The 16002-nt window shown below is 45.3% G+C and overlaps 1 protein-coding gene across 1 annotated transcript; it reads left to right on the top strand.

Annotated features, from left to right (window-relative positions):
- Nucleotides 1-3106: 3106 nt before the first annotated feature.
- On the top strand, nucleotides 3107-8372 carry myoz1a (myozenin 1a). The gene is made up of 6 exons (XM_056436345.1): nucleotides 3107-3303; nucleotides 5087-5173; nucleotides 5627-5814; nucleotides 6530-6797; nucleotides 7365-7530; nucleotides 7623-8372. Exons 2-6 carry the CDS (start codon nucleotides 5089-5091, stop codon nucleotides 7852-7854), a joined length of 939 nt encoding a protein of 312 aa, XP_056292320.1. The 5' UTR covers nucleotides 3107-3303; nucleotides 5087-5088; the 3' UTR covers nucleotides 7855-8372.
- The last annotated feature ends 7630 nt before the right edge of the window (nucleotides 8373-16002 follow it).

Here is a 16002-nt window from a genome sequence, read left to right as displayed (position 1 = left end):
GTTGGACATAAAATAAGGGAAATCTGAAGAATATATAAGTGAATCATTTAGGATTAACAAAAAGCAATAGCTCAGATGAGGAAATGTACAACTTTTACATTTACAGTACAAAACTAAATAAGGAGTTATATAGATTTGGAAATATACTGTAAACCATCAAGTTATATTTGGCATTTAAGTAGCAAAACTACACTTAAAGTCATTTCGGGACAACATAAGCTGTACAACTGGTAGTGAGTCACCATTTTATTTTCATCTAATTTCACCAGCACACCATCAGACCAACTTTAGAGAAATGTTGTTTCCGAGTCAGCAGAGCTTTCAGGGTCTGAAACTTTAAACTTCATTCACAAAAACCTGAAGCTCATTGAGGAACATGCAGATTTGTTTTATTGGACATCATGTTCTCAAAATATGACAATGCAGTATGCCCAATATAGGTCACTGAAAACTTGCTGAACTATTTTGATCATATAAAAACTGATATATATATATATATTTATATATATATATTAGGGCTGTGAAATGATTAAAAATTGTAATCGGATTAATCACAGGTTTTTGTGGATTAATCATGATTAATCACATATTAGCGATATTCTCGGTATATTTTGTGAGAACATAGAGATTTATGACAAAAGACGGATATATACATTTATACATTCTTCTATACAATGGTGCTGCAACTCAGCAGTTATTTAGCAGTTTTCTTCCATATGGAACATTAATACATCTTCATCCTAAACAGAATGTTTAACCCTCCTGTTACCTTTCGGGTCAATTTGACCCCATTCAATGTTTAATGTCGGTGTTCTTTGGGGTCAATTTGACCCCAGGCTGGTTTCACTGTGTCAAACATATCAGAAATATCAACTTTTTTATTTATTTAAAGGGCTATTTAGGTAGTCAACAAACAAACATAAAGTACCTCACACTTAAACTTGGGAAGCAATATTCATTCTAATAATTTTCTGGAGGTTTTAATTGCTGGGGTCAAATTGACCCCACGGGTAAAATATGTTCGTAAATGTAAAGGTAACAGGAGGGTTAAACAGAGCATTTTTCTCTTGTTTGTCAACCATTAACTCCACCATGATACAATCTAAAGGTGGACAGATTGACAAGTGACTTTTTTTTTGCTCGGTCCCGATGCGCGCGCACGGAGCTCTGTGGCGCGCCAGACGGAGATCGATAAGTGTTAACGCAACGCGTAGAGACAGAAATGACATGCTGCTGTGGAGATACGATCAACAACAGACGTTTAGTTTAATAAAAGAACAAAGACGTGCTATAGAGAACATGTCAGGGGGCGGGCCAATCTTTTTAATGTCATGCGATCTACCAACACTACGCCGCGATCGACTGGCAGGTCGTGATCGACGTGTTGAGACCCTGATCTACAGGAAGTAAAAGTCGTAACAAGGTTTCCGGAGGTGAACCTGCGGAAGGATCATTACCGATGAACAGACCGTCTGCATGAGAGCGGACAGAGTTCAGATTGAAGTGGTGTATTGGAAACTCATTTTGCAAGTGACTTTTTTTTCGTCCCGACGACCAACAACAGACGGATTGAAGCTCATTCTGCGCATGCGTTAAATGCGTTAAAAAAAAACTAGTTAAACCTGTAATTGGATTAACTGAGTTAACGCGTTATTTTCACAGCACTAATATATATATATATATATATATAGAAAATTAGAATATTGTGATGAAGTTCTTTATTTTCTGTCATGCATTCTGGATTCATTACAAATCAACTGAAATATTGCAAGCCTTTTATTCTTTTAATATTGCTGATTATACACAGCTTAAGAAAACTCAAATATACTATCCTTTAAATATTAGAATATCATGAAAAAGTATACTAGTAGGGTATTAAACAAATCACTTGAATTGTCTAATTAACTCGAAACACCTGCAAGGGTTTCCTGAGCCTTGACAAACACTCAGCTGTTATAAATCTTTTTTTTTACTTGGTCTGAGGAAATATTAATATTTTATGAGATAGGATTTTAGAGTTTTCTTAAGCTGTAAAAATAATCATATGATTTTTATTGAATAATGAATGCATAATTTTTTTTTTTTTTTTTTAATTGCATTACAGAAAATAAAGAACTTTATCACAATATTCTAATTTTCTGAGACAGTCCTGTATAGTCACATCTATTGCATCTCTATATATATAGTCACATATATTGTAAGATAAATGCAGTCTGCACTATAATTCAAAAAGCTATGAATTTGAATTAATGTACAAAATAGTAAAATATGACATGATGCCACTCAGTTGAGAGACTGCACATACTTTTGTGATCATTATTTTGTATTTATTTGTATTAAATGTCATTCAAATATGCATTATTTTGCAATTACTTTTTTGTGAAAGAGAATAAATGAGGTCACAGTGGACATTGTCCCGATTTTAAGAATTTGGGGGTTTGAAAGAAGAAAAATATAAAAAGGAAGGGATTTAATATTTTCCCACATTAATTGTATATATTGTCTTTGTGGAGAAACAACATGTACACTATAAAGTTTAAATAACCATGCTGTCTTTGGTGGCTTGTCAACAATTGTATTTATATTTGGCACAATGTGGCGGGGGGGGGGGGGATGTGCTGAGTAACTTTGTACTTAAGACTTTAGTATTTCTAAAATCCTGGCTATCAGTTTCCTTCATGCATTCATGCTGCAGCTTGAAACATTCAAAATCTCCATCATGCGCTCCAGTCACGGTGCTTCAGAAAAACTGAAAATGTGATAATCTGGAGTCGGGTAACAGTAAAGTAGTGAGCGAAGGGGCCCCCAACCTCCTTCTGAAACGCACACTGGCATGGCCGTAATACATAATACACACATATGCTTAACCTTAAACTTGCACCGTGCACTCATGTCCTTTGAGGTTATCTTATAGCCGAGTTCTGTTCCCCTCGTTCTTTGCTGCTAAATATAGGCGTCTGGACCATCTGTGAGAATAATTTTGTTCCTTTAATATCTCCATCAGCACTTTCAGCTAGCCCCCTACTCCCTCCCTCCCACCTCAAGGCCCCCGCCACCCCCAATCCCTATTCATACTCCTAAACTCAACCTCCTCCTCCTTCCGTCTTGACACCAACACTGCTGCTACCCACACCCCCAACCCCCTGGAAGCTTTGCCGTGGGTTTGAAGTGGGTTTTGTGTACTCCAGCCATACGTAGGGTCAGAAGCACTGAACTTGTGATTCAGATCACCAGCATTGAGCGTCACCTCGTCTCTGTTTGGTATTTATAGGTCGATCCTCTCAGGATTGCAACAAAAACCCGGTGAGTGGATCTGCATCCCATCGGTGTGCTTTGTTCTACTAAAAACTAAAGCTTGGGTTTCCATTCCGGCTACACCAAAAATAGGGAGAGGCAATAAAGCTGATCACGGGTTGTGTGTGTGTGTGTAGGGGGAGCATCAAAAACCCAGTAAAACAGATTTTTACTTTGCTTTTAGATGAAAATGTGTTGGATTCTACCTCCTATTCAGAGTTTAATGGCTCAGGGATTCACTTTGCAACTTTGAGATGTTCTCGGTGCGTCTTAAAATGACCAAAGGAATGGCCGAATGTGCTGACCACCCCTCTATGTGGGCGTTGCGGAGATTTTATATGGTGTTACCAAACACTCACAGAGGAGGGGTGGAGGGGTGGGGGGAATTTGAGAGCCCGAGAAGTCCCAAAGCCTGTAATTATTTAAGGCGACTAAACCGGTGTCCACAATCCATCCTCGTTAACCTCCACAACAGACTCCAGATCTCTCTGGTGATTTTGGAGAGAGAGTCAAACGTACACCTGTTTTCTGGAGGTGTGTATTGTGTCCTTCGGGGCCGCCTCAAGCCCATTTGATAGTCCGACGCCTGCGTCTCTAAAATGTCTTGGCTGAAAACGTCTTTTAAAAATAGCCGTGGCTTGAGTTACAGTCAGTAGCTGTGATGTGATGTTTTCTGGCCCTTAAAAGAAACTGTTGAAATCCGAAGGTGCCAAAATATGTGTAAAGGAAGACAAAACAACATAAAGGATAACTTAATTAAGAACCAGAAATACGTAATGCAGGCTAAAAAAGCCCCTTGTGTTTTACAATAAATGTTCATTTTAGTGGTGAGTGGCATCTCGACAGATGAGAATGTGATCGCTGCCTCTTTCCCCGCCGACGTGTTGCCAAGCAAATTGGGGAATACGATCAGACGCTATTTTATGACCCTGAAGGCCTTAAACTTCACTGCAGGAGAACGGCAGCAGAAAGCGTTGCTCACCTGATCCTCAGTGTGCTCGTGTTATTGTTGACTCTGTGGACAGAACAAAATGGGAACGCACGATGAGGCTGTGTGTTTCCTCTGGGGGAGACGTCTGCTTCACTTGGGAATGGGTGGAATCTGAGGGCACTGGCATCCCGCTTGAACCTGAAAAATGAGGAGGGTCCTCATAATGCTCCGTCTCGTCAGGGGTTGTTGATGGCGGGAGGTGTTGAAAGAGGGATCTGGACGAGTCGGTGCCGTGATCGGAGATAATTCGCAAAGCAGTCTGTGGGAGTGTCTTTTACACTTTGTGCAAATGTGTGTTGGAGCTAAAGTACATATACTCACTTTCTTTGACTTCAACCGTAGTCTGAACCGGCAGCGCTGCAGATTTAATAAAAATGATAATAATAATAACTTTATTTATATAGCACCTTTAAAAACAAAGTTTACAAAGTGCTCTTCAGAGAGTCAAGGCAAAACAAATAGAATAGTAAGATACAAATATAGAATAAAAAATAAAAATAAAAAACAGACAAACTAAATTAGGGGAACCAAAGAACTGCATAAATGGACAACATCACTTAAAAGCTGTTCTATAAAAAGTTACTATTATTTTACAGAGTTTATTTAGAAAATCGAGCAAAACTTCCTCAAGTTTATTACATTTAAAAACATTGTTTGCCTTGGTTTTATTTTGAAATACAAACAATGTTTTTTATAAGTATAGTTCAAATATATCTTTTGCTTAAGAGAAACAGGTTTTCATGTGTTTAGTTCAGCCTGATGTTGTTATTATTAACACCGTGCTCTCTCCTGAACCTGCAGTCATGCCTCTGGGAACACCTGCCCAACTAAACAAGCGGAAAAAGCTCTCCAAGATCATAACCGACTTATCACATATCACTCAGGATGGTAAGGCTGGCATGAAGTTACCAGAATAATAACCCAAATTAATATAATCAGTGCAGCTCGGACATATAAACACAACATATATTAATGGATGTATGATAGATGATAGGTATGGAGTTAGACATGCAGTGCAAGTAAGAAAGAAGTATAACAAAATTTAATATAATAATGCACAATTAATATAACTAAATATACAGGATTCTGGGTTGACTTTAGTTAAAAGGAGACTGTACATATTTAACACTAACAGTGTGAAAACAAAGTCGTAATTGTGAGACGTTAATCTCAATTATTTCTGGGGAAACTCATAGTAAAAGAGAAAATGAGGAAATATCGTACATGTAATGAACCATTTAAACATCTGTTATCCAAAAGGCGGTCTCACTACAGAGACGACGAGACTAATAAGAACCATCTAGTTCCCACATTGTGACCTTTCTGTCGTCTCTTACCTAGAGTTTGAGTCGGAGCCGGAGGCGTCTGAGTTCGACCTGGGAACGAAGATCCGGACCCCCAAAGACATCATGCTGGAGGAGCTTTCCCTGATGAAGAACAAAGGCTCCAAGATGTTCAGGAGGAGGCAGAAGAGAGTGGAGAGGTTCATCCACGAGAACAACCCGGACATCTTCTGCAGTGAGTCTATGGTGAGAGCATACGGAGAAAAACTCAAAGGAAATGTATGAATTTAATGATACGGTGTGGATATTACATCCAGATATTCCACAGAGGAACTCATGGCAATGTTTGAAGAGGCGTCTCTATTGTTATTACAATTCTTAATCGATCCCAATCAAACACTAATTTTCATTTATAATATGACAGCCAGCTGTAAATGGATTGTTAAGTGTTAAGCACCTGAAATAATGATGTTTAAATCCTTTGGAAGGAGTGGTTGTCATCATTTTTGTAAAGTAATACCCCCGCTGATTGTTAAAATCCGAGGAGCAGCTTCCCAAATAAATGAGAAAATAAACACAAGAACAATCAAATTGACAGTAAATATGTGTCATGCCACTGAGGGATGAAATAAATGTAATTGTGTTCCTTTATGTAAATGCTTGAGCATATTTAGATTGAAAAATAAATAACTGGCTTTGAAAATTACCTCCAAAGATTTTTAAATTTTTTATTTAATCCAACGTCTAAACCCAAAAGATGGCACTTTGGTCCTCAAATGACTTTTTGATATTTTCCGATCAATCAAACCAGCTAGATTAGGGTTTAAGGATTAAGGCCTCTCATACACAATCAAGACTCAGTATTGCTTGTCAGGTGTAAATTCGACAATATGAAATATGGTTACTCCGACAAAACACTTTTTCGGTGGGACATATATGATTGATGGCATTTTTCTTCCAGGACAACCTCCAGAAGTTTGTTCCCTCTCTGGGAGGTCAGATTGGAGGAGGTGACGTGATAAACGTCGGTGGGCATTTCGTCAGCAAACAGGTTGGACTGCAGACTTTCGGAGGGATGAGTGGTGGGGGAGGGGCCCCTGTGCCGCCTCCCAAGCCTGGTGCACGAGCAGGAGAAGCAGGAGGAGCAGGAGGTGCAGGAGGACTGGGTGGGGGCGACCATGGAAAAGGGGGACAAGGAGAAGGAGCGAGTGACTGGTCCCCACTGAAAGGTTGGTAGCATTTTTACAAAAATTATCTTTAAAGATTCTATTTTAAGATCTAGTCATTTTAAAACAAAATGAACTCTTTTTTAATTAATTAAACTAATGAGATATGTGCAAATGTCGTGTGTTCATTTTTGGGCAGATTAGCTGTTTCCCGATGTTTCCAGTCTTCGTGATAAACTAAAAAGTTGCTGGCTACATGAGCCAAAAAGAGAATGTGGTATTGATTTCCTCCTCTTGAAAAAAAAGCAAATACAAATATTTCCCTCGATTTTTGAATATTTCCTTAGATTTTGTATATTTATTATTTAATTTTAATTTTAAATTTATTTAACCAGGAAATGCCTCATTGAGATTAAAAATCTCCTTTACAAGAGTGTCCTGGCCAAGACGGCAGCAGCAGCACATTATACAACGTTTCAGACATACCACATAAAACAGTGACAGGCAATATAAAATAAAAAAAATTAAATAAAAAATGTAAAAACAGACACACATATATATGTATATTTTATATATATATATATATACTTATTTTTCATGTTTTTCAACTTTAAATGCGACCAACTAAAGGTGGAAACAGTGATGCATCATCTCAGAAGCTGCTCCTATTGAAGACGTACAAGTCGCCATGGGAGAAGGCCATGAAGGGGGATGAAATTCTGATCGCCACTATGAAAACAGGAATGCCCGGTCCCATTGAAAAAACAGATGCGCTTAAGTACAAAAGCTTCAACAGGTACTGCCCTCGAGGCCCCGACTTTATATTGAAGGTGCTCTGTAACAAGCGGGGGTGGGTGCTTCAATAATCCTCTCGCCTTGCTCCGCCAGGTCCGCCATGCCCTTCGGCGGCTTCGACAAGGCCAACCAATTCATGAAATTCCAGATGCCAGAACATGAAGCCAAACAGGAGCCAAAGGCTACAGCGGTGTACCAACACGACATCGACTGCCGGCCCTCCTTCAACCGCACTCCCATTGGCTGGATGGGCAATGGAGAGATCGGCACCATTGACATGGAGACCGACGCCGTGGCCTTCGACGGAGAGACCGACGAGCTGTGAAAAAGTCATTTGTGATGTCATGACACGCACTGTGCACAGCACGCATGCATGAGCGTACGCGCAGAGGAACCCTGGGCATGTTCTTATGTTGCTCTGTATTCAGTTGTAAGGCGAGGAAACAAGCTGTAGATGTGGAAGGGTGGGCGGGGAGGACACGTTTAGTTCAAGAGATGAGCCTCAACACTCAGAAAAGTTTTTGCTTTAGGTGAGAAGTTGCAGATTTTGTCAATGAGAAGAGAATGAATCCAGAATGAAGGATAGAGTTATGCTATGTTACTGTTGTGCACACTGTCTTGTCAAGTTGTTACCACATTTATTTCCCGGTGGCTTTTCTTGCTGTTTATATTAGTTGTTTATTTGTTGAGTGAAAAAGAACAACGGCGGACCTGTATAATTCTCGATGCATGCACAGTCAGTTACTGATCCATTAGCTGACTGTGAAAACAGTCTCTCAACTATGAACACTTTCAAACTGTAACAGCCCTCTTGTTAAGTGATTAAAATGTCATGGGAAGTCATTGTGTGTGTGTGAAAATCCTGCAGCCTCATTCCCTTTGTCTGAATTTATGAAAATATGCTGTGGCATGAAAGTGTATAACATTTAAATGTCAGACGTTTCTGGCTGTGAGCCAGCTCAAATTTCAATTACAATAATTCATCTTTTATTATATAATATATTATTTTTATTTCTTTAATTTTAGTCTCCTATTGTCATTGGTCAATTAACTTTTATGAACCTATAACAATACTTCATTATAAGCAGCAGTCATACATAGTTACACAGGAATTACCAGAATAATGTAGGGCTCCTTAAAGTATCAAAAGTATACTCACTAAACCAGGGGTGGGCAAACTTTTTGACCTGCGGGCCACATTCGGTTCTAAAATGTGACAGAGGGGCCGGGCCAGGAGCATTTGGACACGCAATGTAATTTATTAAACCTGGAGATTGCGTCTGTTTTTTATACATTTCAATTTCAGGTGCAAAGTTAAAGTAATCAACATTTACTGGAAAGAGATCAATGGAATCACTTTCAACATTGAAAACAAATTATTACCCAACGAAATACTCAAGCTCAATAATTTCTAATCGTTTTAAACCACGCAAAATAATGGACGGATTGTCCTGAGAGATAGACTGTATTAAATATCCTGCCTGCAGCAGAAACTAGAAAGGGGTCTTTAAAGTGAGGGCGATGTGCGGCGTCATCTGGTCAGCATGTGTATGAACCCGTCACAAACAGTCTGACAGCGCTTTACTCGAGAAAATATGACCCTAAAGCTGACAATTGAAGTTCGATTTTTAAAAATTATTCATATCTCTTCTGAAAACACACCTTTACTCATGTGGACGAACTGTTTTGGTGTTTGAAATTGGTTTACCAAAGGTCATAGGTTCACAAAAGCAGTGAAATATCTGAATACAATGCTAGATACATGTAATTGCACCTGTCCATCCTGGAGAGGGATCCTCCTCTATTGTTCCTGATCCGATGTGAGGTCAAAGGTCAAAGGTCAGGGATGTCTATATGCACAGATTGTAATGCACACCGAGACAAATTTGTAATTTGTGAAATTGGGCTCTACAAATAAACTGAATTGAATAAATGAGGAAAACCAAATTTTGTATTCACGTTTTTTTAGTAAAAATGATGTGGTCTGTCACACATTCACCAAAATGATAAAGATGGGACTGAGAAATGACTTCATATTGCAGATAAAGTTTCATGGGGTGTGTGCAAATAAAAAATGACCAGCTGCTCGCCAAAATCACTGCAGCTGTTTCTAAATGAGCCTCACCTGTGTGGTGGGCGGGTCCCTTGTGATTTACTGAGTGTTCATTGGTTGTTTTTTTTCGCAAAATGTTGACAGACAAACGGATTGACAAATCATGGTGAAGGGTTTTGTGTGACGAGTACTTTCCGCGCCAACGCACACCGGAAGTAAACAAAGTCGCGATTTGGACAAGTTTGGCGGGCCGGATTAAAAAGCCTAACGGGCCGGATGTGGCCCGCGGGCCGTAGTTTGCCCATGTCTGCACTAAACTGTGCTGAGTGTTATATTGTCATAACACATATCAGCATGATCATTTTTAGGACATTTTAATTTCAATATGAAAACGTCAGCTCCGACGGCTCGGAGGTCAGCAGCTCCGACGGGTCCTGGACCTCGGGGTTCGGCCGCACCGACGGGTCCTGGACCTCGGGGGTCGGCAGCTCCGACGGGTTCTGGACCTCAGAGGTCGGCAGCTCCGACGGGTCCTGGACTTCGGCAGTCGGCAGCTCCGACGGGTCCTGGACCTCAGAGGTCGGCAGCTCCGACGGGTCCTGGACCTCAGAGGTCGGCAGCTCCGACGGGTCCTGGACCTCGGAGGTCGGCAGCCGACGGGTCCTGGACCTCGGATGTCGGCAGCTCCGCCGGGTCCTGGACCTCAGAGGTCGGCAGCTCCGACGGGTCCTGGACCTAGGCAGTCGGCAGCTCCGGCGGGTCCTGGACCTCAGAGGTCGGCAGCTCCGGCGGGTCCTGGACCTCAGGGCAGTCGGCAGCTCCGGCGGGTCCTGGACCTCGGCAGTCGGCAGCTCCGACGGGTCCTGGACCTCAGAGCCGGCAGCTCCGACGGGTCCTGGACCTCAGAGGTCGGCAGCTCCGACGGGTCCTGGACCTCAGAGGTCGGCAGCTCCGGCGGGTCCTGGGCCTCAGCGGTCGGCAGCTCCGACCGGTCCCGGACCTCAGAGTCGGCAGCTCCGGCGGGTCCTGGACCTCAGAGGTCGGCAGCTCCGGCGGGTCCTGGACCTCAGAGTCGGCAGCTCCGCGGGTCCTGGACCTCAGAGGTCGGCAGCTCCGACGGGTCCTGGACCTCAGAGGTCGGCAGCTCCGGCGGGGCCTGGACCTCTGGACCTCAGAGGTCGGCAGCTCCACGGTCCTGGACCTCAGAGGTCGGCAGCGGGTCCTGGACCTCAGAGGTCGGGTCCTGGACCTCCGGGTCCTGGACCTCAGAGGTCGGCAGCTTCGACGGGTCCTGGACCTCGGCAGTCGGCGGCTCCGGCGGGTCCTGGACCTCGGTCGGCAGCTCCGACGGGTCCTGGACCTCGGATGTCGGCAGCTCCGACGGGTCCTGGACCTCGGCAGTCGGCAGCTCCGACGGGTCCTGGACCTCGGCAGCTCCGACGGATCCTGGACCTCGGATGTCGGCAGCTCCGACGGGTCCTGGACCTCGGATGTCGGCAGCTCCGACGGGTCCTGGACCTCAGAGGTCGGCAGCTCCGACGGGTCCTGGACCTCGGATGTCGGCAGCTCCGGCGGGTCCTGGACCTCGGCGGTCGGCAGCTCCGGCGGGTCCTGGACCTCGAGGTCGGCAGCTCCGGGTCCTGGACCTCAGAGGTCGGCAGCTCCGGCGGGTCCTGGACCTCAGAGGTCGGCAGCTCCGACGGGTCCTGGACCTCAGAGGTCGGCAGCTCCGACGGGTCCTGGACCTCAGAGGTCGGCAGCTCCGACGGGTCCTGGACCTCGGCAGTCGGCAGCTCCGACGGGTCCTGGACCTCAGAGGTCGGCAGCTCCGACGGGTCCTGGACCTCAGAGGTCGGCAGCTCCGGCGGGTCCTGGACCTCAGAGGTCGGCAGCTCCGACGGGTCCTGGACCTCAGAGGTCGGCAGCTCCGACGGGTCCTGGACCTCGGCAGTCGGCAGCTCCGACGGGTCCTGGACCTCAGAGGTCGGCAGCTCCGACGGGTCCTGGACCTCAGAGGTCGGCAGCTCCGACGGGTCCTGGACCTCAGAGGTCGGCAGCTCCGACGGGTCCTGGACCTCAGAGGTCGGCAGCTCCGACGGGTCCTGGACCTCGGCAGTCGGCAGCTCCGACGGGTCCTGGACCTCAGAGGTCGGCAGCTCCGACGGGTCCTGGACCTCGGATGTCGGCAGCTCCGACGGGTCCTGGACCTCGGAGGTCGGCAGCTCCGACGGGTCCTGGACCTCAGAGGTCGGCAGCTCCGACGGGTCCTGGACCTCGGCAGTCGGCAGCTCCGACGGGTCCTGGACCTCAGAGGTCGGCAGCTCCGACGGGTCCTGGACCTCGTAGGTCAGCAGCTCGGAGGTCGGCAGCTCCGACGGGTCCTGGACCTCAGCAGTCGGCAGCTCCGACGGGTCCTGGACCTCGAGGTCGGCAGCTCCGACGGGTCCTGGACCTCGGAGTCGGCAGCTCCGACGGGTCCTGGACCTCAGAGGTCGGCAGCTCCGACGGGTCCTGGACCTCGGCAGTCGGCAGCTCCGACGGGTCCTGGACCTCGGCAGTCGGCAGCTCCGACGGGTCCTGGACCTCAGAGGTCGGCAGCTCCGACGGGTCCTGGACCTCGGATGTCGGCAGCTCCGACGGGTCCTGGACCTCGGAGGTCGGTAGCTCCGACGGGTCCTGGACCTCGGCAGTCGGCAGCTCCGACGGGTCCTGGACCTCGGCAGCTCCGACGGATCCTGGACCTCAGAGGTCGGCAGCTCCGGCGGGTCCTGGACCTCGGCAGTCGGCAGCTCCGGCGGGTCCTGGACCTCGGAGGTCGGCAGCTCCGACGGGTCCTGGACCTCAGAGGTCGGCAGCTCCGACGGGTCCTGGACCTCGGATGTCGGCAGCTCCGGCGGGTCCTGAACCTCGGAGGTCGGCAGCTCCGACGGGTCCTGGACCTCGGCAGTCGGCAGCTCCGACGGGTCCTGGACCTCGGCAGTCGGCAGCTCCGACGGGTCCTGGACCTCTGGTCGGCAGCTCCGGGTCCTGGACCTCAGAGGTCGGCAGCTCCGACGGGTCCTGGACCTCGGATGCCGGCAGCTCCGATGGGTCCTGGACCTCGGCAGTCGGCAGCTCCGACGGGTCCTGGACCTCAGAGGTCGGCAGCTCCGACGGGTCCTGGACCTCGGCAGTCGGCAGCTCCGACGGGTACTGGACCTCAGAGGTCGGCAGCTCCGACGGGTCCTGGACCTCAGCAGTCGGCAGCTCCGACGGGTCCTGGACCTCGGAGGTCGGCAGCTCCGACGGGTCCTGGACCTCAGCAGTCGGCAGCTCCGACGGGTCCTGGACCTCAGAGGTCGGCAGCTCCGACGGGTCCTGGACCTCGGATGTCGGCAGCTCCGACGGGTCCTGGACCTCAGAGGTCGGCAGCTCCGACGGTTGTAGCTTGTTGTCGACATCACTACGATCACAGAGAGGTGTTGTTTGTGTTTTAACTCCGTTTCGTGAGAGAGCTATTGAGCCGGGAAGTCCGAATCTGTGAATATCTTTCTAACTTTACTGAACTTTTCAGTCAAACGTGATTGAAAATTACGCTTTAGTTCTGGGGGAACGTGATTTGTGTGATACAGGGTTGGTTAAACCACGCGCGTCATGTGAAACATGGCGATATTAACCCAACACGACCACAGTAACCTCTTTCGTTCATAACCCATTATTCCCCACTTCACGAGGTGCATCTCAGAGCGCGTGGAGGAGATGCTGGAGGCAGCGCGCGCTCGTGCACTCACATCAGTTAACTCTACTTAACAAACAAAGCACTGCGACAACGGGCACAGTGCATTTTAATGTTAAATAAATCAATTTCATATGATAAAGTAAAAGGAGCAGACGTGTGTACAATAAGGCCCGTTTCAACGGTCACAACAGAGCAGCTCCGGGTCACGCGCAGCTCAGGTCAAGTGACGCCCGCGCGTTCCATGGCGCCATCTTTTTTCTGTAATTTCAAAGTTAAATTTCGACGTTTTGATGCCTTAAAACAAAAATAAAAGGGGTTTCGAGGAGTTGCACTAATTGTCAACACATTCCGCACATCTCCTGACATTTTCAAGACATTCTGCAGCTCAAATCTCATTTTACACGACGAATCATCGACTGAGTGTCACTTTTCACAAAATATGTTTTCACAAAATTTCCTGTCAACATTTTAAACGTGAAAACTCAAAAGGTTTCACTGATTTCTAAACTGAGAACACTTTTATGGATACGTTAATAATAAAAATGCTAAATTAAATGTAGAAATGGTCTTAACTTATCGTCCAAATCACAGCCCGGTCCCGTCAGCAGGGGCTCGTCCTCGGCTCTCGGTCGTCGGAGGACCTTCCTCGGGGTCTCAGGTCTCTCGTAGTCCGGATCTCGTGTTGTTCTGTTCGCCAACAAGTTTAGTTTCCAGCAAAAAGTCTCAAGCAGTGCAAAAGTCTGTTTCCTTCACAGGTTTGGGTTCACAGGTGAGGTCCGCTCGTGTCAAAGTCCAAGGTGCAAAGGGGAGAACCGAACGTCCGCAGCCTTAAATAACCTCGGTCCGGTTTCCATGGCATTGACGTGCGTGCGTGCGTGCGATTGAGCAATACAGAGAGGCATTATTTATTTCCCGCATATTTTTTAAATATATATTTGATTCATACGAGTTATTATTATTATCATTATTTTTATTTATATTATTATTCTTAGTATTATTATAAGTATTATTATTATTATATTATTATTTCTCAGTTATCTGTTGCTATTCAGTACAGCTGTATGAGCTGTAAAGCCAAACTGTATGCTAGATGAAATATATTATATTTAGTGCTGTGAAAAATAACGCGTTAACTCAGTTAATCCAATTACAGGTTTAACTAGTTTTTTTTTTTTTTACGCATTTAACGCATGCGCAGAATGAGCTTCCAATCCGTCTGTTGTTGGTCGTTGGGACGAAAAAAAAGTCACTTGCAAAATGAGCTTCCAATGCACCACTTCAATCTGAACTCTGTCCGCTCTCATGCAGACGGTCTGTTCATCGGTAATGATCCTTCCGCAGGTTCACCTACGGAAACCTTGTGACGACTTTTACTTCCTGTAGATCAGGGTCTCAACACGTCGATCGCGACCTGCCAGTCGATCGCGGCGTAGTGTCGGTAGATCGCATGACATTAAAACGATTGGCCCGCCCCTGACATGTTCTCTATAGCACGTCTTTGTTCTTTTATTAAACTAAACGTCTGTTGTTGATCGTATCTCCACAGCAGCATGTCATTTCTGTCTCTACGCGTTGCGTTAACACTTATCGATCTCCGTCTGGCGCGCCACAGAGCTCCGTGCGCGCGCATCGGGACCGAGCAAAAAAAAGTCACTTGTCAATCTGTCCACCTTTAGATTGTATCATGGTGGAGTTAATGGTTGACAAACAAGAGAAAAATGCTGTTTAACCCTCCTGTTACCTTTACATTTACTAACATATTTTACCCTCGGGGTCAATTTGACCCCAGCAATTAAAACCTCCAGAAAATTATTAGAATTAATATTGTTTCCCAAGTTTAAGTGTGAGGTACTTTATGTTTGTTTGTTGACTACCTAAATAGCCCTTTAAATAAATAAAAAGTTGATATTTCTGATATGTTTGACACAGTGAAAAACAGCCTGGGGTCAAATTGACCCCAAAGAACACCGACATTAAACATTGAATGGGGTCAAATTGACCCGAAAGGTAACAGGAGGGTTAAACATTCTGTTTAGGATGAAGATGTATTAATGTTCCATATGGAAGAAAACTGCTAAATAACTGCTGAGTTGCAGCACCATTGTATAGAAGAATGTATAAATGTATATATCCGTCTTTTGTCATAAATCTCTATGTTCTCACAAAATACACCGAGAATATCGGTAATATGTGATTAATCATGATTAATCCACAAAAACCTGTGATTAACCCGATTAAAAATTTTAATCGTTTCACAGCCCTAATTATATTATATATTATAATCGTATTATTTCAGAGGGACCATGTACAGTTAAAACAAATGTCACCATTTGATGCACTGCACCAGATTGTACTTGGCAGATGGATGAGAAATAGATGACGCGGGTTTGCAGGTGTATGGTCTTCCGACTAAACTTCATTTATTTGACAGCTATACGTTTCCCCTCTCAACTTCTTGAAACTGTTAGAGAGGTCAAATGATTACTTTCCATTATCTTTTTTCGTAAAGTCTTCAGTCCATTTGTTCTTCTTCTTTAAACAAATAATGTATTCTTTTATTTGGAAATATTGACAGGTACATAACACAGTAAACATTAACTGATATTTCCATTGTTTATCATCTTTTTGTTGAAATATCATATAACAACCCACTCCCCCACCCCTCCCACTGTATACACTAGAGTACAGGACATTAAATACAT

Source organism: Pseudoliparis swirei, chromosome 17 (assembly GCF_029220125.1).
Source record: "Pseudoliparis swirei isolate HS2019 ecotype Mariana Trench chromosome 17, NWPU_hadal_v1, whole genome shotgun sequence".
NCBI lineage: Eukaryota > Metazoa > Chordata > Actinopteri > Perciformes > Liparidae > Pseudoliparis > Pseudoliparis swirei.
This window is presented reverse-complemented; position numbering and strand designations above follow the sequence as displayed.

Excerpts from the sequence above, each read along its gene's own strand:
- myoz1a (XM_056436345.1), top strand. The coding sequence starts at position 5,089 with ATGCCTCTGGGAACACCTGCCCAACTAAACAAGCGGAAAAAGCTCTCC. Across the intron at positions 5,174-5,626 it reads ATCACATATCACTCAGGATG|AGTTTGAGTCGGAGCCGGAG; the intron begins GTAAGGCTGGCA and ends TCTCTTACCTAG. Across the intron at positions 5,815-6,529 it reads TCTTCTGCAGTGAGTCTATG|GACAACCTCCAGAAGTTTGT; the intron begins GTGAGAGCATAC and ends TTTTTCTTCCAG.